This window comes from Diaporthe amygdali, assembly GCF_026229845.1.
Source record: "Diaporthe amygdali strain CAA958 chromosome Unknown NODE_16_length_960263_cov_65_539585, whole genome shotgun sequence".
Taxonomy (NCBI): domain Eukaryota; kingdom Fungi; phylum Ascomycota; class Sordariomycetes; order Diaporthales; family Diaporthaceae; genus Diaporthe; species Diaporthe amygdali.
In genome coordinates, this window is record NW_026517036.1 from 124,817 (window position 1) to 147,490 (window position 22,674).

Here is a 22,674-nt window from a genome sequence, read left to right on the forward strand (position 1 = left end):
GCGCGGCTCGCGTCGCACACACGGTGCAGTCGGGCACCGAAAACACTCGCCCCTTCTTTTCCTTCCTGTTACGTGTGTGTACCGAAACATACCGCTTTCCTGCCGTCTCGCTCGGTTGGGTCGCGGGGGGGCTGCGTTGGGCTCTGCTGCGTTTTGGGCTCTGTGCGCTGCTTACGTCCCGGCCGGATTGGGGGACGGGGAGCCGTTCTGGATTGGTGAGGTGTGTGGGCTCGTTACTCTGGGTCGTGCCTAATGCTTGGAAGGACCAGAGGCGCCCGTGGAACCCTGGGGGGCGGCCTGATTTGGGGACATGTGTCACGCGGCTACGTCTGAAGGGTTTGGTCCTTTGGTGGGCTCTGTGAAGGGCAACGTTGGGCTCCAGTGCATGCTTGCGTGCCCTATGTTTGCTGCTACTTGTGGGACGAGAAGGGGTTGACTTGTGCTTGCTTGCCTGCCCACTTGCCTGCTTGCTTGCTTACCTTGCTTGCGTTGCTTTCACCGGTCGCCGTGATCAGCAGCCGCTTGGGGCGTTCTCTAAGTGTTGTGTGGGTGAAGGTAGACCGGTGGAGGAGAGCACTGCGTAGTCTGCATCCTGACCTCTCACGAGAGAGTGAGAGGCTCTGCCATCAACCACACTTTTTTCGCCACCTCGTCAACGAGCCTTGCCCGTATGTTTCATGACACAGCTAACCATCCTCCTTGGTCCATGACTGACTCCATTTATCCGGATTGTCCCCCAAAGAACACAGCCTGCCCCGTGAACACCCGCCTCCCCCTCGTGTGGTAGTAGTGCGGTTTCAACCAAGCCTTGGGTTCGTCCGATACAGTCTACACACAACGCAGAAGAATCCTACCCAGAGTTCCGCAACGGTCGGTTTTGCGATTGGGCGTGTCTGATGTTTCGCAACTTGGGACAAGCACGAATTTAGAACCGGATGCTGCGGCGGATGAGGATGGTGGGCAGGCAACGACAGGACACGATCATCTCTTTTTCCGACCAGCGAGCTGCTTTTTGACTTCCGGGAGGGCCCTTTAGCCGGAGGAAGCGAGTGGACGAAATGTAGGTGCCACTGACGTCTCTCCCATAATTACCAAGATTCTTGACCGACCTGATATGGTCTAGCAATCGTGGCTTTGAAGTTTGGCGTCGTGAGTAGGACCTACCTAGGTAAAGAGGCACCCCCTTACACCGAGCCCACATCAAGGCAAGTCTCGAGCTCTCGATCGTGGCTTAGGCCAAGTTTCAATGACGAATTATGACTTCTTGAGTTTGAATTATTAGTTTGGTAGCTATCTAGACATCTAGACTAATAGACAGAGGCCGTTAAACCTTGCCGGGGTATCCCATGGGTATGTCGTGAGCGCCGAGGAAACGACTGTCTGGGCAGTGACGGACTAAGAGCCCTCTTGCTGCCCTCCAAGTCTCGGGGCTCTCTGAGTATATCGGTGCCCTCACTTGCGGGCTAACCCCACGAGCGGGCCCGGCACAGCATATGCTGTGGAGGCCGGAGTCTCACCCCTCCCACCCCTTTTGTTGCCTGCGCCGGTCTTGACCGGCCATAGGGTGGAACCTGGGGGGTTTTTCTCCCGGCCTGAAAGAAGGACTTCAAAGGAAGGACTTCGCGTAGAATTGTAAATGGTCATATACACACTGACCAGCCCGCCTCTCCTTCACCCGTTGCCAAACGCGCTCTTCCGCGCCTTGTGCACGCTGATGTGCCCGTCCTCGTGCGGGATAAATTGGTACACGCTGGACATGTGCTTCTGCGCCTGCGACGAGGCCGCCTCGCTCGCGAAGCTCGCGTCCAGCACCGCGGTGCCTATCCGGGGCAGCGGCTTGTTGAGGTCCGGCCGCGACGAGACCGTCCCCGCGGTGCTGGCGCGCGGGCTCTTCATGACCCTGAGCGGCGCCGGCACGGCCGAGTTGGCCGACACAGCCGAGATGTTGTCGCTTGTGGTGGTATTAGTAGTAGTAGTCGTGATAGTTGATAGAGCTGTGCCAGTCTGCATCGTCGAGGCGGTCCGCGGCGGCCTTGTTGGCGTGGGCATGCCCGGCATTGGCGGCCGCGGCTGCATCTGGAATACCAGGCCCGAGTTTGATTCGATATCCTGGAAGGTGGCTACTGAGTCTCGCTCGGTCACGAGCCAGAAGTCCGGCTCGAGGCTTTTGCCCGCGGGTGGCTTGTCGAAAGGGTCTCTTGCGCGGCTGTCTGCCTGCTTGGAGAGCCAGTATCTGGGGTTCTCAAGCATGATGGGTAGGTAGCGGGCGACGAAAGGCTTGATGGCGGGTACGGAAGCACAGATCTGATGAGATAGGTATGAGTTTCTATTGCTTGTTGCGATATGTTCAGGGCGTTGACTTACAATGCCAATGTACAGCTCAAGTGCGCTGACGATGATGATGGTGAATGCATTCCATGTCAAATCACGACTGGGATCCGTGAGTGTGATATGGAACACGTAGGTTCTCACAGCCCCTGCTGCTGTGACAAACAGACCGCCAGTGAAGAGGCTGACGATGATGAGTTGTTGCTTCCGTGGTAGCTTGAGCCGGACTACGTAAGGTATTGGGAGTAGGACAATAAGAAAATCGGTTGTGGTGTTGATACATCCAGCAGCGAGCAGATGTAACTCCTCGTTGATACACTTTTGCGGAGTGAAGGAGATAGTCCAATAGTCTGAGACTGGTCTGTAAAGTGGTCAGGCAATGATCTCATGGTACGCGCAATGGGGGATGAGACGTACCGGCATTGAAAGGTCGTAATGAAGAAGAATATCAAGCCGTCCGAGAGGACCACGGTTGCCAGTGCCAGCACAACGTATCTGTAGCGACTATTGTCCGCGGAAACCACTCGGTAGATGAGCGCCAGCATGGACAACTTTGTCAGTGATGTTGCCAGGTCGAACAACAGCTGGTTCGCCAGGCTGGACGGTGTTAGCTAGACAATTCCGACGACAGTTTGGATTGGCGCCGCCGTACCTAATTTGCAAGCTCGGCTTGGTCAACTCTATGGGAAGATCCCACACATGAGTGCCCCAGCCGAACTTCCACATGGCGATGAACGCCAGTACAGCAAAAGCCGTAGTGGGAATCTGTAGCTTGTCAGCCATGGCTCATGAGATGCCAGTGGCAGTGGGAATCATACGTAGGCCAATATTATAAGCACATCATCCAGCCCGAAGCCCCTTGATATCCTCACACGAGTGTAGATGCGGACGATGAGGATGAGGGTGACGAGGCCAAGCAGCACAGATACGACTATCGTCGCCGCCGGCCCTCTCCTCTCCGGGTTGGTATAGTTGGGCGTAGGCCAGTTCTGTAAGGCAGACAGAGGGAACAGCATGATGTTGGATTGTCGGCAGCTACCTACACCGAGGGGGAAGAACTCGGGCGGCAGCTGAGGGAAGCTCGAAAGAATAAGGTGGCGAGACTTCTAGAGAAAGAAAGCCGGCGGAAGAGGGTGGGATGGAATGGCCTCTTCAAGCAAACATCAAGACGAACATGTTCATGATCGGCCGTCTACGTCTGCACCACCGAGTCAGTCCTGACATTTGGGGACCGAGAAAAGGTTTCGCAAGAGAGGATGTGTTCTCATCCGGTCATCTAGTGGCTTGCGTAGTACTTATGACAGAAAGAGGAATGGGGGAGGCGATGGTGTTGCGTTTGATATCGAGGACCCATGTGGGTGGGAAAGAACATGATGCAGACGTAGTCCTTGTCCAGCCTAGGGCCCTGCCTCTTCGGCTCCGGATGAAATAGCATGAAGTGCTATTATCCATGAGACTATAGTTCATCAGTTGACACCCAGCAGACTGCTGCTTGACGGGCGTTCGCACTTGAGGGCTTGACGTGAACGGGAGGGAGAGCAGGGCCCGCCATGCTGGCAGCTGCGGATAGTGCCACATCCTGGTAACGGGCACGGATGCCTGTGCGTAGGCAAGAATGCTACAATGGATGTCATGAGGCACGCATACCCCCCCTGGACGTGGGCTGCTGGCGGAATGGCCAGGTTTGTCTTCTGTACGTATGGGGATCGAGTGACGCACGGTAGTATCAGCCACATCTTTACCCTTGGCGACTCCATCTTGTGTGTTCGGTTCTCACCATATCCGATACATCATGTTCGTCTTTTCGAGAAGGAGGTGGTAATCGTTCCAGATAAGGTAGGCTGTATCTTGTTTCGCTGTGTGAGTGAGCTGTCATCCTGTGCCGCCGGCCACATTTTCTGAGATGTAGTGTCCAGATTCTCTCTCGGTGACAGCCGGACGGAGCGAGGCTAAACCTGCACAGCCAGAACAGCGGAGAGGCCCGCGGTCTACCACATTTGGCAGCCCATGATTGTTTTTTTGTTTCCGCATTAATGGCTATGCTATGGCTCCAGCACCAGGCGTGCGGTCCAGATTTCTGGGGACGTGGCTAGGGAGCGGGATGCATATTAGCCTCCGGTAGTTGGCAGCTTCTCAGCGTTTCAAGCAGCGCACGGATAGTGTTCGTGGTGGTCAAACTCGCCTGACTTGACCTTAGTGTGGATCTGTCACACGGCTAGGAGCGTAATTGAAATCTTGGGAAACGATGGTTGCGGTCCAGACAAACATAGCGAAACGCTCCAAGATTGTGGCACACAGCTGACCAACTTGCTGCGGCTCACACATCATCGATGTGAGCTCAAGGGGAGGGTTGGTTTGGGGGTTGTGGAGTGGGCATGCCATTACTCTTGCAAGTCGTATTGACGAGCACGCTTGGACTTCACTGCTACCTCGAAAGTGTGGGAATCGAGACACGATCCATCCAGTCGCGAACATCTGCTCTCCACCCATTTCAGTAAGCAGTCACAAAGGAAGCCGAGACGTGTTTCCTTCCATGGAGACCGATCCATAGCTATCTTGGGAGAGAAGCAGCGTGAAATGTGCTGTGTCTTGACACCGGATCTCAAATGCCTCGCCGGCTGTAGCGTTTCAATAGAGGCGAACCTATATGAAAACATGCGGTGAATCGACCATGGTCCTGGTGGTCTTCAGTCCGGAATTGAGTTTACCCTAGCAGTCTTGACTTTGGCGGCCAGCCATTGTGGAAGCCAGAAAAGAGCACGAACACTCTTCACGGTCATCGATCGCCGCAAGGGACTGTCCCGATAGCCTCCCTCTTTCCGCATCTGCGATGCGAGAACCTTATTCTCTCCAAGTGTCCTCTCAGACCTTCCGGCATAGGGCTCACGCGTTATCGATACGCGCAAAGACGTAGAAGCAGTCGAGACCGTCTCCACCACGCCAGGGAACCATGGTACGGGACCTGCGATCCGCCATCTTGTTCTTCGGCGGAGTCTGCATGACAGCTGACCGAGATCTTCGGAGATTTTATGACCGTCAAGTCGCATTCGTCCCTCACTGCTATCCTAGTCGCTATTGTCCAACGGTTGACTGCTGCACGTCAGTGGCCCTTGTCGTCGCATCTGAGATGGCGTTCCGGGCCCGAAGCAGGTGAATAGTGAGCGCATCGCTAATTGGAGAGTGCTGGATGCCCTCGCGGCTGACCAAGATGGGCTCCCCGCATTGACCAGGTGCTGGGATGGGTATCGAGCTGGGCCCGTCCACTGAAGATACCCTGAGGTGGAAGTTCGGGTTTCGGAAGAGGGAGGCCCTTGTGAAGATCATCGGCGTGGACAGCGCTCATGACGGGAAACGCCTATCAGTGAGTGGCCCGCCATCTGAGCAGCCGTTTCAGACCCGCATGCCTCTCAAGCCTCGCTGCAGTCGCCCACAGCAAGGGCTGGACGTGAAGAGCCAATCGCTTTTCGACTTCGAGTTTGACAATCTGGGGTTCCCTCGACAGCCTCGTTCCCATGGAGATCAAGAGCTTCTACTGCCCTTGTCAGGTAATCGTATAAACCGTTCGTGATAACGCATGATGACAGACGCCATTGATCTGCGAACTGTAACCAGCTACTGTGTATGTCCTGGCGGTCTAGCTCCGCCTTCTCGGACTTGGGAAACTCCAAATAGCATGCCATGGCTCACACTAAGATGGCCTGCATGCGGGCAGACCCATGAAGCTTCACGGCAGTATGGGTGAGGCGACCGTGTCGCGTGGTAGATGTGCGCTATTGCGGTTGGATGGCCCAGCCAAGAGGGGTGAGGTGCACTCAATGCAACCGTGAGAGCTGATGGGCCCGCCGCCGGGCCTGACAGCCGTCCTCTTAATCTTGACAGATAACGAGCGTGGCACTTGGAGTGCACACCATCGTAGGATTATTTGACGAGTTCGTGACACAGGTTCGTGGGGTGTGCGACCTGATCCCAGCGCTGAGACGCATTCAATTGTGGCTTGAGACGCGCCCAGCTACAGCAAGCTGGCGAGCGTCATCACACGTGGAGGTCAGGATTTGGCTGTCATGGAGGCAAAGTCCTGGTTTTCGGCACGAGGAAACAGGATAGCCCTCGGGAGTTCATTTGTCTCCTAGAGTCAGACACAGAAGTGAGGCCGCCAAAAATTGCCCGATTGAAAATTCTTGAAGGATGCAATGGCAGCGGCAATCAAGATTTCATATCCAGATGTTGTGACACCTCGAATCCACCACGCCCTTTTTTCAAACTGCATAAAATGCGTCTAAGCTTCTGTCACGGTCCGTTACCAGGACCTGGAGTCCGAGGGACGCAAGGCATCACGGCCCGACGACGGCTTCAAGGATGAGTAAGGCCCACTTAGGCAGACACGGCCATGAAGCTGCAAGTGCGGGTCCTCTCTCAGCAGCTGTTATGAAACCGGTGGTTCGTGGAGGCCTGCCTACTGAAATCGTTCGAGTCGGGGCTTGTCAGGAAGTGGGGAGACCGTTAGAAAAATTGTCGGCCATTGCAACCTCGTCTACGATTGGGGGAGTCCACATATGTTTGGGGATAGAGGTCACAACATCAGTGGGGCGGTACGATGTGACTGTTCGCACCAATCGCAATTTGCTTCAAGTGGTTAATGACGGGGCATGCAAATAGTCCACAGGCGACCGGGCATAGCAAATAGACCAGGAATTTTTGATCGGCTCTCAGAGAGTCCAAGTCGAGTCTCGTTCATTGTGATTGTTTAGCTGGTATGTACCGCTATAGCATCTCAGGATGCCGATCTTCCGAACGTTGCAAAGACCTCCATCACAAATCCAACGCCAACTTAGTAGAGACGCTTGGGGGGAGACATGGAAGCCTTGATGGTCAGGCTTCCGACGTTCTGCCAGCCCTTCTTCAGCAGGGAGACCAGGTAGTTGATGGCCAGCATGATGTTGCCAATCAGCTCCTCCTGGTCCATACCGACGTTGCCAACGGCGACACCCATGCAGAGCACCTTCTTCAGCTGGAACTTGATGGTGGACTTGACCTCGGTGATCTTGTCGGTGAGGTTGTCGGCGTGAGAGACGGGAGTAGGGAACTTGCCGGCTGTACGGTTGGTGTCAGTATTTTCTTTCTCTTGCTATGTCCTCAAAACAGGACTCTCGACTGCGGAATATTACATACCCTTGGACAGACCAGGACCCAAGAGACGGGGAATCTGCTTGATCAAGGTGTCGGAAGCAAGGAAGGCATCGTACTTGCGGGCGAGCTTCTTGATGAGCTTCTTGTTCTTGTTAAGCTTCTTCAAGTCGTCGGCGGACATGGCGTCGACACCACCGTGCTTGGCACGATCGATATCGTGCTGGTCACCCAAGATGCAGACGGACATGTTGGGGCGGGGGACGGAGGGCAGCTTGATGGTGCCGGAGAAACGCTTGTCACGCTGAGGGTCATAGTTCTTGAGGCCGATCTGGAGCTCGACGGTTTCTAGGAAGTTCCTCTTCTTCGTTTCCGTGCTGTTGTTTTCATCGTCGTCAGCTTGTTTGTTCGAAAAAATGCTGCCAGAAGTCATCACGGCGTCGTGGGAAGGTTGGGTACTCACGAGTACTCGAGGAGCTCGACGACGTTCTGGCGCACTCCGGCGACCGTGATCTTCGACATTTTGACGGTCTTCCAATAGAATTCTAGAGGTTCTAATGGTGAGGATTGTTGCGCGCTGTTGTTGACGAAGGTTCGTTGATGTGATTGACTTGGTGGAGTGGGTGAGGCAGATTAGATTTTTTGGGTGATAGTGCACTTTTCGGTTTTGGCAGTGGGGTCAACGCTGATTGGTCACACTAAGTGGAGCTACATCACGTGATCCAGAAAAAGTTGCCGCCAAGCTCAGTGAGTTGCGCAGACATCGAGGGCAGTTTATCAGCGTCGAGAGTGATATCGATTTAGCGTAAAACAAGTAGAGTCCACGAGACCCAAGAGTAAATCGTAACTACCCCAAGAAGATTATCCCACGGGATGCTCGTAGAGCAATCAACCCACGAGAGGTTAGGTTCGTGTCCAAATGAGAGATCATCCCGTGGCCGCTAATCCCACAGCAGAATTATCTCACGGCAGGTTGTTCCATAGCATCTGGTAGGCTACACCATAGTAGATTATCCTACGACAGGTTATCGCAATGTAGGTTAACCCACGGCTGGTTATCCCATGGCAGATTATCCCATGGCAGATTATCCCGTGGCAGATTATCCCACAGCAGATTAGTCCATGACAGGTTATCCCACGGCAGATTATTCCATGACAGGTTCTCACGTAGTCTAGTAGGTTGTCCCACAGCTGGTTATCCTACGGCCGGTTATTCGATGACAAGACATCCCATGGCAGGTCATCTCATGGCATCTGCTAGGCTATCCTGCAGCAGATTATCCCATCGCAAATTTATCCCATGGAGGTGGACTCATGGTAACGCATCCGGCGCAGTTCACCGAGAAACCCGTTGGAGCTATCTCGTGGTTCATCTCCAAGAACAGAGCACAGCGTCTGGGCAAAAATTGGTCAGAATGACCTGCTTTCTGCTCCTGTGCAGGCAAGTTCAGAAACCCGCCTATCTTGAGAACGTCGGTAGTGACTGTTGCTCGCGGCTGGCTGTCTTGCCCATTAAGCGCTGACATTTGCAGGCCAGCACAAGTGAGGCAAACAACCACATCGTTCACATACTTGACTTGACGAGCGCGTCCATATCCCCCCTCCCAGTGACACCTGCCCACTAAAATCTTCATTTCGCATTCTATGTACGTTGGTATGTCGCGACCACCCCACCGCACTGGACCTAGAAACGAAGTCCAGCGCGATAAAAGAAGGGAGAAGGTGATCAAAAACGTTTCTCAAGGAGGCCGGGAACGGAAGAAAATCCATAGAGAATATGGGAAGACCCTCAGCAAGCCGCCGTAGCGGAGCCTCCAGTTATTAGAATTTCCCTGGTTCACATGACGGTGTACCAGGGATTCCTACTGATAAAGAGGAAAGGAAAGAAAACTTTCGAAAAAGTGAGCGCGGCGCTGAGTGAAGTTTTATGCTGGCCGATAGTGGGTCTAGGCTAGATTTGGGTTAGCGCATTTCGTTATCGTTATCGGTGGGGCCCATCCAACCCAGCTTATACCATAGGACAGGCACATGCGTCCAGCGCAATGCAGCCATGGGGTGATGCCTTTTCCTCTTGTGAATAGGAAGAAACAGTAGTGGAAAGGTTGATACTGGCCTCTGTCACTGCTTCCTCTCATTGTGAGCCCCAAGGAGATCACCAAATTTAACCTTGAAGGATTGCGCCGCACCTTGGATGAAGAGGTTGATCGTCCCAGTTTCCAGACGCCCGCCTCAACTCACACCACACAGGGACAGTATGCCACCACCCAGATTTTCAGATTCAAACAGTCTGAGAACGGCAAATCATCGGTCCCAATTCTGACTTGAAAATGTCTTGTCTATTCTTTGATCCAATGTTCTATGTACCGACAGACCACCTCACATCTATCCAAACTCCTCAAATCTTGGCACCACCACCAACAAACCCATCCACAACCGCCGTGATCAGACGATTCGCGATGGCGGTCTGAGGCGGCAACCTAAGCCCCCCCTCCTTATATCCAGCAGGTGCGGGCTCCCCGAGCCCAGAAACCCCAAATTTCAGCGCCTCCTTGACCTCCTCGATCGAGAACCAGCGGGCGTCGACGAGCTCCGGGTCGTGGCCGAGGTCGATCTTCTCGCCGTCGCCGGGCAGCGCCTGCGCGATGGCGCCGATCATGAGCGAGGCGGGGAACGGCCACGGCTGGGAGCTGTGGATGACGACGCGGCTGAGGCGCACGCCGCTCTCCTCCCAGACCTCGCGCCGCACCGCCTCCTCGATCGACTCGCCCGGCTCCAGGAACCCGGCCAGCGTGCTGAACCAGTACGGCGGGAACCGCTTGTTGCGCCCCAGCAGCAGCCGGCTCCCGTCCGCGCTCACCACCGCCGCGATGATGGTCGGGTCCGTCCGCGGGAAGCAGATGTTGGACACGCCGTGCCGCGATGCGCACGGCCCCCGCTCCGTCAGCTTGCCGCCCGCCAGGTCTGTCGGCGGGCAGGTGCGCTTCGTGCCCGCGTTGATGGAGAGTGTCTTGCTGCCGCACTGTGCGCAGAAGGGGATGCGGGAGTTCCAGTCTAGGAGGGATCGCGCGTTGGCGTACACGGCCGCTGGTGAGATGTGTGTCAGCTAAGTGGTCGGGATATCACCCTGTCCGGGCTTGCGAGGGAGGGCTTACCTTCACCTGCTTCCAGCCCCATGTGTCGCTGGTTCTGGTAGAACGACCAGCCCTTTGCCTTCACGGCGTCGATGACCTTGTTCGCTGCCTGTGCCGCCTCCGCCGCAGCGCCCTTGGGCGGCGTGACATCGACAGCAAAATACGGCCTGCCCTTGTACTCCTTATATTCGAACGCCTGATCGCTAGCCGAGGCCGAAGCCGGCAGCTTGTTCGCCTCGTCGAGGCCGAGCAGCAGGATGAGGGGATGGAACTCTTCCGAGTTGAAGTCCTTGATCATCTGCTCCTCGGACTTTTCGAACGGGTCCGCGCCCGTGAAGCCCTTCACGTCCGAGTAGCCCACATAGGCGAGGCGGCGCTGGCTTTCGTCGACCAGGGGGGCGAGCTCGTTCAGCAGGAGAAAGCGGGCCGAGGGGTGGGAGAAGGCGGCGCGCAGGAAGGCGTGGTCGGACCGCAAGAAGCCGACGCGGTTCAGGGGGCTACCGGCGAAGTAATTTGAGAGCTCGCGCCCGAACTTTCTGGACAGCATCGAGTCTTCGGCCTCCAAAATGGGAAGGTCGGGGATGGGCGTTCCCATGTTTCTCTGTTCACTCGGGTGGGTCTGTTTGCTTAGGTTTCTGATTTGTGGATAGTCGTTCGTCTGTCTGTCTGTCGGAAGCCAAGCTTGAGACTACCTGCGAGCTGGAATCACCTTGCGCCAGAGTGGAAGGAGGGCAATGAGGTCAAACAACGCTGACAAGCCTATCGTCATTGACGGAATCTCGGGATGGTGGGGTCCTGGAGGGGCGATCACCAAAGCTGATTAATGCGATTTTTGAGAATCGCCGAGGTTCTCAAGCTGCACGCCGGCTCGGCACCGGTGAGTTGGCCGGCAATTGTTGATGACCCGCATTTATCGCACTGTCATCTCGCAGCCAGCGTCTGTCTGGGGACTCTCTCTTAGTATCAATAATCCCATCAATTGTTCAAAATGCTCATTCTTCAAAAATTACACTTCGTACCTGCTCTGGGTTCAGTTTATAAGAGAGCATGTATTTCCTCTACTGTTTCCATTCGGAGTCAGGCAAGTCTACCGGAACCAGTCACGCGGGCCCGTCACCGAATATCGTGCAACAGCGGATGCTATGCGTATGTGACCGGGCGTGCGTAAGGCTCAGCCCAGACTGGTACTGCAACAGTCTGTCGTGCGACTAGCAGAGGACTCACATATGTACTAAATACAAACCTCTTACGCAACCTCTAGAGACGACTGTGGTGGTGTGCGCGAGGGATTCTTGAGAAGCGCAAATTTTTGATCCAAGTTGACAAGGTTTGTGATGATGTTGCTGGTCCCTTGATACTAGACTCCTTCAGACGAAGTTGACGGAAGGAGGTTTTGCTGGGAGCACTGAGATATGCCTGGGCATTCCATTAAATTTAGGACTGTATAGTATGTAATCTGTGACATCGTGAAATTGCTGGCTGTGCTCACTTTCATCAGCTGTCTATCATGTCTTGACGCCATCGTCGAACTGCCCACATGCTGCCCAGGTATGGAGGCAAGACAGCTTCGAGACAGTCTGTTTGACGGTACAGAGATGACTGCGAGAACGGAAAATTCCGACAGAACTGCCAGCCCAGACGAATGGCCTTGCTCAGGAGGTAGACAGGTGAGATGTAGATCTATTTGCTGATGAAAGTCTCGTGCCCACAGAGCTTGGCTTGAAGCTGAATCCGGTTCCATTTCCGTTGAAGGCTAAGCCTGTCTTACCTTCTTTAGCCTTTGGATGATTATGCATACCAAAAGTGCCAGAGACCAGATCTGATGATCTGCGTTTACAAAGTACCACGGAATTGGAACACACCATCAATGGCGCACCCATCAAAGGCCGCTGGATCTCGAGATGATCTGCTGGGACCTGCAGCTGGGCCCGCCCCTTTCCCCGCATTACCCCAGATTCTGTCCCATCTTGGGCAGGCGGGCCTAAAGAAGGCCCTAAAGAGGTTGCAGTGGCGTGGGTCCCCAGTTCCAGATTCCTACCCAAATTTCCCAATTCCAGGCCGCCGCGCTCGGAGCTGCCGCCAGCTATGCGTCACTCACATGGAAAATCCTGCTGCAGGCTTTTGTCTCTCTCTTTCTCTCTGTGCCCCCTCTCTCCTACTCTGTCACTGCTTGGCCTGCCTTTTCTTTTTCTCCCATTCTGACCAAGTCTTGCTCTAGTCCTAGGAGGGGCCCTTTTCCCCGTTGCAGATTCGATTAGTATTACCTATTTTGGACCGTATTTCTTAGTCGTCTTTCGCATACTTGGGCGGCCAACTGGATTCGCAGTCATGGCGCCACCAACGCAACCTCTCAACCTTGACGTGGAAGCAATCTCAGGAATTGCAGGGTAAATGAATTTGCATTACTACCTTGAAGTCTAGAGGATAAAATCGTAGCTAACCATGGCCTCTCTTCGTCCCCAGTTCCATATCCATAGCATGCTGGGTCGTCGTCTTCAGCCCCCAGATCATCGAGAACTTCCGCCGCAGTGCAGCCGACGGTCTGTCCCTCCAATTCGTCATCGTCTGGCTCGCCGGAGATGTATTCAACATCCTCGGCGCAGTCCTGCAGGGCGTGTTACCTACCATGATCATACTTGCAATATACTACACCATTGCCGATATAGTCCTGCTGGGGCAGTGTTTCTACTACAGGGGCTTTACGTGGAAGGATGAGGTCGTCCCGCCCACGCCCAAGAAGAAGAACAACAACCGAGTGAATGGTGAGAACGGCGGGCAGCACCGCAATGGCAACGGCAATGGCGCCAGCAACAACGGTGGCGGGCCTGAGCCCAACGAGAGGACGAGCCTGTTGGACCAGCGCGAGCGCCGCGGCTCGGACTGGTCCGAACGCCTCATCCACGTTAACCCCATCGTGCCCATCAACGAGCCCTCCGCCACGCCTCCCCCGCCTGCATCAACCCTGCAGGCGGTCGCCTGGAACACGGTGGCAGTGATCATGGTGATCGGCGCGGGCGTGGCAGGCTGGGCGCTCAGCCACGGCTACGGGTCCGATGAGCACGGGGACGAGCCCAGCGGCGGCGATGCCATCCACTTCGACCTGTGGGGCCAGATCTTCGGGTACCTGTGCGCGGTGCTTTACCTGGGGTCGCGGCTGCCGCAGCTGCTGCTCAACTGGCGGCGCAAGTCGACCGAGGGCCTGAGCATGCTGTTTTTCTTATTCGCCTGCCTGGGCAACCTGACCTATGCGCTGTCCATCTTTGCCTTTGACCCCAAGTGCTACGGCGATGACGCCGGGTGTGAGCCGGGCGAGGCGGGAAGGATTTACGGCCGGTACATCCTCGTCAACCTGTCGTGGCTGGCCGGCAGCGTGGGCACGCTGCTGCTTGACATGGGCGTGTTTGTGCAGTTCTTTTTATACAACAAGACCAGTGATGACGATGAGGAAGATATGGACGGAAGCGCAATCGAGGATGATGAAGATGGCAGGAGTATCGATGGGGACAGGTGGGACCAGAGGCCGATCCTGGAGAGGAATCAGTCCGAGTGGTCGACTTAGCATGCCGGCTGGCTGTGCTGCCTCTTACCTTCTTTGCATCGGGCTGGAGGGGTGAAAGGAACTTGTGGTTGATTTTGGTCTGCTTGCGGCGTTTTGGCTTTGGAAAGAGGGAGGAAGAGAGGGAGGAACTTGGAAAACGACAGGAGTTACGGCGTTCTACTGGTTGGGTCACTAAAAGGGAGGCCACGCAAAGCATCAGCATCGTGTTCGTACAAGGCAAGAAGGTGCGAAAAGAAAGACGAACTAAAATGGGGAAGCTAGCCCTTGGGGATTCGGAACTTGAGCTCCAGCTCCTCAAGTGATCTACAAACTCTGACATATCTCGATTCCCATGCCGGTGACGATCCCGAACTGCCTCTGGACAGCGGCGCCCTCCGCCCGCCGAGCTCCTGGCTGTCCGCGCCCCCTTAGGATTGTTGAGCCCAGGTGGTTGTTGAGTCACAAGGCGCGACCACCCGCTGCTGCCATCCCAGACCGGTTGGGGACATGGTTTCAGGAAGACACATTAAACCGTTTCCTGACATCCTGCCCGCGGGAGAAGTCTACCTATCTTTGGACAAGGCTAAGGAGGTGATGTTATTTGGCCCGATGATATCCTGCCCGACATATGTCATACATGTCCAGTCCAAAACTAGTCACAGTATAGGGCTATCTAGGTATCCTGTGCAAATCTCATGTCTGGGATCAAGATGGAAGTCTCAGATCGCCGGGCTAAGAAAAAAAGTCTTCAACCCAAACCGTTACAAATATGTGTCGCAGAGATATCTGCCCAGCATTTCTCACTAGTGTCTCGAGCTGATTCACCGGCTGGGAAAACAAACAGTAGGAGACGGGGCGGCAAGTGTCTGTTGTTCGAGTCAGATTGCTCTTCGTATCTTTGTGTGTGTTTCTCTGCTTCTCTCTCTATGTCTCAAGCTACTGTAAACAAGCACCTCGTCTCGAAAAGCCAAGTAAAAGGACATTGGGTGAAAGAAGGTCTATGAGCGACCGATTCAAGCCGCATGCGTTCAAGCCACCACCATTGCAGCGAGGGATCCTTCGCTCCGGGTATCGATCACCAGCCCTCGTCACATTGCCCTCCCATCCCCTCTCCAGCAGGTGTCGAGTCTTCCCTCACATCTAATATTGTTTCAACAGATCGACACCACAACCCATAAGCATACTCACACCCCTCCCCCCCTAAGAAACACCCTCCCGTAGTCGTTTACGTAATTACACACTGAGACAACCAACACCACTGGTGCCGGGGGGCATCGTCATTAACACCAGCCAAACCGGCGCCCGAGGAAGCAGGCCCCGGACCCCAATGCCGTGACACCGGTGAAGACGATCAGGCTGCCATAGCCGCTGCCGTACGCCAGGGCGGCCGCGCCCTCCCACGGCTTGGAGTGGTACATGACCTGGCTGATCGGGCCGGAGATAACGTTGCCGAAGCCGCGGCCCGCGGCGAGCATGACAAAGACCATGATGGGGTCGATGTTCTCCGAGTACGAGCCGGTGAACTCAGACATGGGCGACTCGACGGCGCCAGGGGCTCCATGCCCGCCGCCGACACCAGCGACCTCGCCGCCGTCGCCGCTGAGCGAGCTCGGTGTGCTGCTGCTCTGCATGTCCTTGCCGGCCACCTCGCGCATGACTCCGGTCCAGGTGGTGGAGAAGGAGCCCGCCGACAGGCCGTAGCTGACGCAGTAGATGTAGACCATGGGCATGTTGAAGGCGCAACCCCACAGGAGCATAGTCCCCATTGTGGCGCCGACGGTGGTCACCATGACGCAGGTGGTAACGTGGAAGCGGTCGATGAGCCAGCCAATGCCAATGCAGCCGACGACGGAGGAGATGTTGAAGAGGAGGATACACAGCGCCGTTGCGAACTCCTCCGCGCCGAGCACGCTGGCCGCGTAGATGGGGATGTAGATACCCGGGATGTAGAAGCCGATGGCCTCGACCGTGTTGGACAGCTGGTACATGATGAAGCGGCGCGACAGGCAGAAACGGAAGTTGAAGGCCCGGAGGCGCCGCACCGGCAGCGGGGGCACCCGCGGCTTGATGTACCACGCCAGCGGCGCCGTGATGGCGAAGAGCACCACCGCCCAGATGATCATGGTCGTCTTGTAGCCGTAAATCTCCAGCAGCTTCTCCAGGATCAGCGGTAGGACCACGCCCGCAAGCCCCGTCCCGGACCACATGATGCCGTACGCGAGGCCTTTCCTCTTGACGAACCACTCGTCGATGTACATGATGCACGGCATGTACGCGATGGCCCCGCCGATGCCGTAGAAGACACCTTGGCTGATGATGAGCTCGGTGACGTTGGTTGCGTAGGCGCTCACGAAGAGCGCCGCGCACACGATGAACAGTCCGATCAGGGGTGAGTACCTCGCCCATCTAGGGAACATACGGTTGAGGACCAGGGCCGGCAAGCCACAGAGGTACATCAATCCCGAACAACATGTCCCTTTCCCCTAAATGTTAGTCACTGATGGTAGGATTGTGTGTGTAAAGATCCTTGTCACATACCTATGTTTGCTATGGCTGTTGAGCCCTCGAAAGGGGGTGTCCGGGCATAGTAGCCTGAGAAGATGCCAAAGCAAAACGGATAGCCTGTTGGCAAATGAGAGACAAATAGAGTCAGCTAAACTCGCCCGTGACGTTTTGAGTGCGAAGGGATCATAACAACAGAGACATCCTGTCTGATCTTCTCTGTGAAGGGGGGAGGAGGGGTGGGACGCGGTAAAGGGTGGGAGTGTGCTTACCCCAGATCAACGCCTCGAGAATGAAGCACGCCAGGAGGAACAGGTAGGCATGCTTGCCTTGGTCGACCGGCGGGAGGCACTCGAGCTCGAGACGATGGTGAAGCTGAACCAGGCTGAACTCGTCGGCGTCGCCCTCTCGAGTTGACGCGGCGTCCTCAAGTTCGGATACCCTCGGACTCGTAGAGACGGAGACCAGCGAGAGCGTAGGCCTGGGCCTGGGCTGTAATTCAACTTTTTCCGAGTTCAGCTTCATTGTGTCGATGGAGCGGGAGTGATAAGAAGGGTGAGTTGGGCCCCGGCGTGCTGGTACACAAGCAGACAAGTGGCGACTTGATATATGTATGTGCACGCGGAGCTCTTCTCTGTTTCGTTGGCGAGGAAGGGAGCATGGTCTGGGAAAGACACGCAGGTGGCGACGACGATCCGAGGAATGGCGTCAAGACGTTGTGAAAGAAGACACCAGGGGGTAGCTATCGATACCCACGATCGCAGGTCGCAACGGCAGACGGGACATGGCCACCCAGACACACACTGCCCGGGACGGCCTGGTGTGGACGGGATAGTCAAGTCATTACGTCCCTCCGCCAGGTGTCGACATCATGACGCCTGGTTGGTCACGACACAAAACACAACACAAGCACACACAGTGCTCGCCAGGCGAGCTATCAGGTGTGCTGTACGCTGTGCTCTGTACGGGAGCACCCGCGACTTGCGCAAGAGAAGATACGTCGACGATCCGGATGTCCAATCCATTCCATTCCTGGGCCCAATTTCCCAGCCATTGGACACATGGCTTGCTCCTCCCAGTGAGGTCAGCGCCGCCCTGTAGCCCAGGGGATCAGCGCCATCGCGGCCGTCGAGTGCCGCGCCTGCGTGTATTGCTATGCTTTCATAGCAGATTTCTTTTTGTGCCTGCCATGCGAGTAGATGGGTCACACTTGCCATCGGGATAAATAGCGAGAATCACAACGACCAAAAAGCCCAGGTGTGCCCTCTCGCCAACGGGTTGTTATCGTCGCGTACAGATCTTGGGGTGGTGAAGCATGACAGGCGCATCTCCTTGGGCGCCGACACCGAGGAGTAGCACTGGCGAGCACCCGGCGACGGTCATGTTCCCCAATGGTATACGTCGACCGGAACGATGGTATCGTGCGGGTCCTGTTGCCTGCGCACATGCAAGCGATAGTGGACAGAGGACGAGCGGCACGTCACCCATGACCGGCAGAGAGGGTTGCGAGGCTCATTCCAGAGCGAGGCTGTCGTTGTTTGTGGCCGATCATTTCCCGACTTGTCTCGAAACGACGTTGCTGACAAGTTTGGAAAAAGAAAAAGGTGAGACCAGTGGACCCTGGGGGAAGGAATAAATCCGATTAGCACCGTGCTGCGTAGTAGCATCAACGGGTGGAGGAGCTTTATGGGATTGCCTGCCAGACCATGGACTTCAGGGATTATCCCCAGAAAAGCTTCACCCTTGTGCGCTCGGGGAAGAGGGAAGACGAAGTGGGTGTGTGGAGAGAAGGCGAGCTGGTAGGCAGCTTGCCCGTGGGGGTTCGCAGGGGGTGTCTCAAGATGCCGAGGCAGTCCACTGCTCTAACCGCGGGGACGATGGCTTCAACCACATGAGCTCCATTCAGTTGTCCATGTTCTTTCTGCTTGTCAGACTGTTTTACATCAGAAGATCTGCGTCGCTGCCTCGCTCCCTGATTCAGACCTATGTCTCAACCTTCTTGATCCCACGAACCGATTAGTCTTGTACACCTATCGCTTCACATTGGCCTGTCGAGACGAGACCCTCTGCCTGCCCTCCTCCTATTTGACATTATATTGTACCAGTATCGGTACCAATTGCTGCATCTGTGTCTGTGTCTGTGTCTGTGTCACAGTTCTAATCAGCGCTATCAACATGGCCGACTCTTCCGTGATATCCCTCGAGTACAAGGGCCGCATTGCCACTATCACAATAAGCAATGAGAAGAAACTCAACGCTCTCAACCAACAGCAGTATTACGAAATAGCAAAGGCACTACGCGAGATAGCGACCCACGATGAGGTGTACATCACCGTCCTGCTCGCCAAGGGGCGCTTCTTCTCAGCGTACGCTTGTCTCACCTGCTCCTCTCTCTTTCATTCCGCCATCCGGTGGACGAGCTTCATCCCCCTTCGTCGGCCCGGCTCACCCTCGCCCTCTCATCTCTCTCTCGTCCTCTCATCTCATTCTTCCAGCCCACTTGGCAAGCTCATTTCCCCAACACGGAACCAGAAGCTGACTGACATCATTGCCTGCCCGCAGCGGCGCCGACGTCTCGATATCCAGGGAGGTGCCCGCCACGGAAACCGACCCGCGCCAGCACTGGATGCGGTCCTTCGTGGCCTTCAACCTGAACATCACGCAGGCATTCTACACGCACCCCAAGATCCTGGTCGTGGGGCTCAACGGCCCGGTGGTCGGCCTCTCGGCCGCCATCGTCTCGCACGCAGACTTCATCTACTGCACGCCGCACACCTTCCTGCTCACGCCCTTCAGCTCGCTCGGCCTCGTCGCCGAGGGCGGCGCCTCGCGCGCCCTCGTCCAGAGGCTGGGTGCTGCCAGGGCTAACGAGGCCCTCATCATGAGCAAGCGCATCACGGCCGACGAGCTCCGGCAGGCCGGCTTCGTCAATGCCGTTTTCGACACGGCGCCGAACGAGGACGCGAAGTTCCGTGAGCTGGTGTTGAAGGAGGTCGAGGAGCGGTTGGGCCCCCATCTCAACGGCGACAGCATGCTTGGCATCAAGAAGCTGATCCGACAGCCTGAGAGGGATGTCATGGACGTGGCGAACGCCAGAGAGGTGTTCGATGGGCTGGACAGGTTCGTAGCTGGGATTCCGCAGGTGAGTTGAGCCCAATTTTTGAATTCATACTTTGGCGAAAACACAGATTGCTGATATTTGTTCCTCTCATATAGGAAGAGTTTAGGAAGATCGCCTCAGGTGAGAAGAGGCATAAGCTGTAAAGTTTGATCCGCGTGAATTTGGCTCAGACGCACCACTGCGCTGTCAATAGAAAAGTCGTTTGGGTATATACAATCAGCTCAGCAGACCAAACAACAGGCTGCTCCTCTTCCAATATTCCTGAGATGCCTTGTTCAGACGTTGCCGTGCAGGCGTGCCTTCGACATCCGTCCTCTTACAGACAGCCTCCTCCAGCTCCTTGAGGTCACTGGAGGTCTCCTCCGTGCTGACAGACAATCGCAGCACGGCGATATCGAAGAGCCACTGCACCAATAAGTCTCGCCGTAGCTTTTCAGCAACCACTGCTTCTTCGGCTGCCTCTGCTTCCTTCTCCGTAGTTGACTCATCCGCCGCCTCTGCCTTGTCTGTCGCTGGATCTTCAGCCGCCTTGGGCTTCTCGTCTGATGCTGATTCGTGAGCCGCCTCTATGTCATCTTCATTCTCAGCCTTGCTCTCCTCGGCAGGTTCCAGAGTATTCTCGTCCGCATCCTTATCTGCCGTGTTTTCTTTGTCGCCGCTCTCGACTTTGCCACTCTCGATTTCAGCTGCAGGTTTCTCGCCCTCAGTTTTGATCTCGACTTCGGCAAGATGCGCCTCCAAAGCCGCGGCCCACCGCTCAGAGAGCTCCTTACTGACATGCCTCCTCAGCACCGCGACAGCCACAGGGCTCCATAGGTCCATGCCAGCATCGCCCATCGCCACAGTGAGTTCACGCAGCAGCCTGAACACGCCGGGGGACGGCGAGGTGGGCAGCTCAGGATCGCCCTCCCACAGGCTCCGCCCGACGACCTTCCTCTTCGCCAGACCGTTGCTCGCGAAGCTGTCCACCGGCGCGGCTGCGACCGTGACAGCGGTGACCTCCTGGAGAGAGGGGACCATGCCCAGGCCGAAGCCCTTGACCGACTCCAGCTTTGGCAGCTTGGCGCGGACGTCCCGCAGTATCCGCAGGAGGTACATCGCGACCCTGCCGCTGTTCTCGCTTTCCTTGTGCTTGTCCCATAGTTTAGCCAACTGCTCATCCAAGTCATGGAAAGCCTTTTCCAGCGCACTGTGTAGCCTCTCCTGCAGCTTTTTCGGGTCATCCCTGCTCAGAGCTTGTTGTCTCTGGTCGATGGTCTCCTCGTCTTCGACCTCGTCCACGTCATTGTCCCATCTTTGCTTCTTCAGCTGCTCTACAACCTCCTCGACGTCATCAATGACCTGCGCCCACGACTTGTACCCCGTGACTGCCCTGGCAACAGCGTCGTTCCGTCCATACAAGCGGTTAATTACATCTAGTGCGAACGGCCCCGCGCCGTGGTGCAGGTCCATATCGAGCGAGTCCGTGTCCCACAGGCTGGGCTGGGCGTCCGTGACGCCAGCGCGCCAGACATCCAGCGTGGCCGCGATCTCGGAGCCGACGAGGCGCAACTTGTTCACCTTGGCGTCTAGAACGCCGGCCACGTGCGCGTTGATGGTCTGCCGAAGCTGGTCGAGCATGACGGACGGGTCGGAGCCGCGCGCCTTGCCACCGTCTCGTATCCAGAGCTGCAGCACCTCGGTGCGCAGCTCCGTGATGGCCTTGAACTCGGTCGTGCGCTCCAGCGTCTTCTCCAGACCCTGCAGGAGCACCTCGCTGCCCTTTGCGGTCCACTTGGTCAGCATGTCCACTGCTTGCCTGCCGTCGAGGTCGTCGTGCCGAACCGATGGCTTGTACTCGGAGATCTCGTCGCCGCACCACCGCTCGTAGATGTCCAGTCTCAGGCTTTCTAATTCCCGTACCGAGGGGTCAGACAGGAGAGGTTCTTTCTTGAGATGGGATAGGGCCTCAGTGAGCCTGTTAGGCACGAGATATTGCACGTCGAGGATCGTCTTAGTGTAAAGCTCCAGCCCTTTCACAACATCCAGGGAACTCCGGTGCTCTTCGACGTCAAAAACTGAAGCCATCGCGTTGCCTCGGACATCTAAAAAGTGACGGATAACATCGCGGGCACCGGTTCCAGTTACCAGGCTGTGTGCGCAAAGGGCCTTGAGGAGAAGGTCCTTGCTGGTATTCTCTCCGACGGTCTGCAATGCCTTGTCAATGCTCCGTAGAAGCCTTTTCCTGAGTTTCTCCAGGCTCTTCGTAGATCCTTTTAGTGCAGATTTCACCTCGACACCAGGCTTGTGCTCCTCGAAGCTCTTGACGAGCAGTCTCCCCAGGACCAGGACCTTGGTAGCGGTGATAAGCCTTTCCCCATCCTGTAGCCCAAACTGCCCCTGTAGCAGCCTGCCCAGTACCAAAACACAGCCAGCCAGTATCTTCGCCCTCGCAACATCACCAGGGTTCCTCCTCCCAAAACGATCCTCACTGACCCCGTCCCGCTCGGCGGCAAAGCGCCCCAGGCCCGCGACCTTGGCACCGACAACGCCGCGGCCGCAGCGCGCGCCCATGCGGCCCAGCACTGCCTGGACGTCGTCCATGTCGGCGCGCATGCGCACTATGGAGTCGGCGGTGCCCAGCAGCTCGCGGTAGCTACCGCCGACCTGGGTGCGCAGGCGCGCCTGCTTGTCGTCGATGGCGACGTGGATGTGCTTGTGCAGGCTGCGGATCTGCGGCAGCGTGTACGCCGGGGTGCCGGCGGGCGCGGAGAAGATCTGCGACGAGGACGTCAGGGTCGAGAGGTCCGGGTCGGGGAGGTTGGACGCCATTTTCGCGGTTGTTGGTGGAGGTGGATCGCCGTCTGTGGGATGGATGGGCGGGTGGAGGGAGAGTCGGTGCGTATGAAGGGGGCAGCCGAGCTGCGATAGGTAGGGACCGTAATTTTCTG

General features: G+C 56.3%; 8 protein-coding genes across 8 annotated transcripts; 2 read left to right on the forward strand and 6 right to left on the reverse strand.

Moving 5' to 3' along the window:
• Positions 1-1,671: 1,671 nt before the first annotated feature.
• Positions 1,672-3,344, reverse strand: J7T55_007310 (uncharacterized protein; the record flags this gene model as incomplete). Its single annotated transcript, XM_053144059.1, has 5 exons — positions 1,672-2,304; positions 2,365-2,689; positions 2,746-2,925; positions 2,981-3,093; positions 3,147-3,344. 5 exons carry the CDS (start codon positions 3,342-3,344, stop codon positions 1,672-1,674), a joined length of 1,449 nt encoding a protein of 482 aa, XP_052993001.1.
• Positions 3,345-5,400: 2,056 nt separating this feature from the next.
• J7T55_007311 (uncharacterized protein) lies at positions 5,401-5,652 on the reverse strand (the record flags this gene model as incomplete). The annotated part of the gene is made up of 1 exon (XM_053144060.1): positions 5,401-5,652. One exon carries the CDS (start codon positions 5,650-5,652, stop codon positions 5,401-5,403), a length of 252 nt encoding a protein of 83 aa, XP_052993002.1.
• A 1,504-nt stretch (positions 5,653-7,156) lies between these two features.
• On the reverse strand, positions 7,157-7,974 carry J7T55_007312 (60s ribosomal protein l10a; the record flags this gene model as incomplete). Its single annotated transcript, XM_053144062.1, has 3 exons — positions 7,157-7,419; positions 7,498-7,829; positions 7,916-7,974. 3 exons carry the CDS (start codon positions 7,972-7,974, stop codon positions 7,157-7,159), a joined length of 654 nt encoding a protein of 217 aa, XP_052993003.1.
• A 1,873-nt stretch (positions 7,975-9,847) lies between these two features.
• Positions 9,848-11,178, reverse strand: J7T55_007313 (peroxisomal nadh pyrophosphatase nudt12; the record flags this gene model as incomplete). The annotated part of the gene is made up of 2 exons (XM_053144063.1): positions 9,848-10,536; positions 10,605-11,178. 2 exons carry the CDS (start codon positions 11,176-11,178, stop codon positions 9,848-9,850), a joined length of 1,263 nt encoding a protein of 420 aa, XP_052993004.1.
• A 1,733-nt stretch (positions 11,179-12,911) lies between these two features.
• Positions 12,912-14,142, forward strand: J7T55_007314 (pq-loop repeat-containing protein 2; the record flags this gene model as incomplete). Its single annotated transcript, XM_053144064.1, has 2 exons — positions 12,912-12,970; positions 13,047-14,142. The coding sequence occupies 2 exons, from the start codon at positions 12,912-12,914 to the stop codon at positions 14,140-14,142; spliced, it is 1,155 nt and encodes a 384-aa protein (XP_052993005.1).
• Positions 14,143-15,401: 1,259 nt separating this feature from the next.
• On the reverse strand, positions 15,402-17,148 carry J7T55_007315 (uncharacterized protein; the record flags this gene model as incomplete). The annotated part of the gene is made up of 3 exons (XM_053144065.1): positions 15,402-16,597; positions 16,660-16,743; positions 16,896-17,148. 3 exons carry the CDS (start codon positions 17,146-17,148, stop codon positions 15,402-15,404), a joined length of 1,533 nt encoding a protein of 510 aa, XP_052993006.1.
• A 1,650-nt stretch (positions 17,149-18,798) lies between these two features.
• On the forward strand, positions 18,799-19,887 carry J7T55_007316 (uncharacterized protein; the record flags this gene model as incomplete). The annotated part of the gene is made up of 3 exons (XM_053144066.1): positions 18,799-18,989; positions 19,186-19,765; positions 19,840-19,887. The coding sequence occupies 3 exons, from the start codon at positions 18,799-18,801 to the stop codon at positions 19,885-19,887; spliced, it is 819 nt and encodes a 272-aa protein (XP_052993007.1).
• A 73-nt stretch (positions 19,888-19,960) lies between these two features.
• J7T55_007317 (sphingolipid c9-methyltransferase) lies at positions 19,961-22,555 on the reverse strand (the record flags this gene model as incomplete). The annotated part of the gene is made up of 1 exon (XM_053144067.1): positions 19,961-22,555. The coding sequence occupies one exon, from the start codon at positions 22,553-22,555 to the stop codon at positions 19,961-19,963; it is 2,595 nt and encodes an 864-aa protein (XP_052993008.1).
• Between the last annotated feature and the right edge of the window lie 119 nt (positions 22,556-22,674).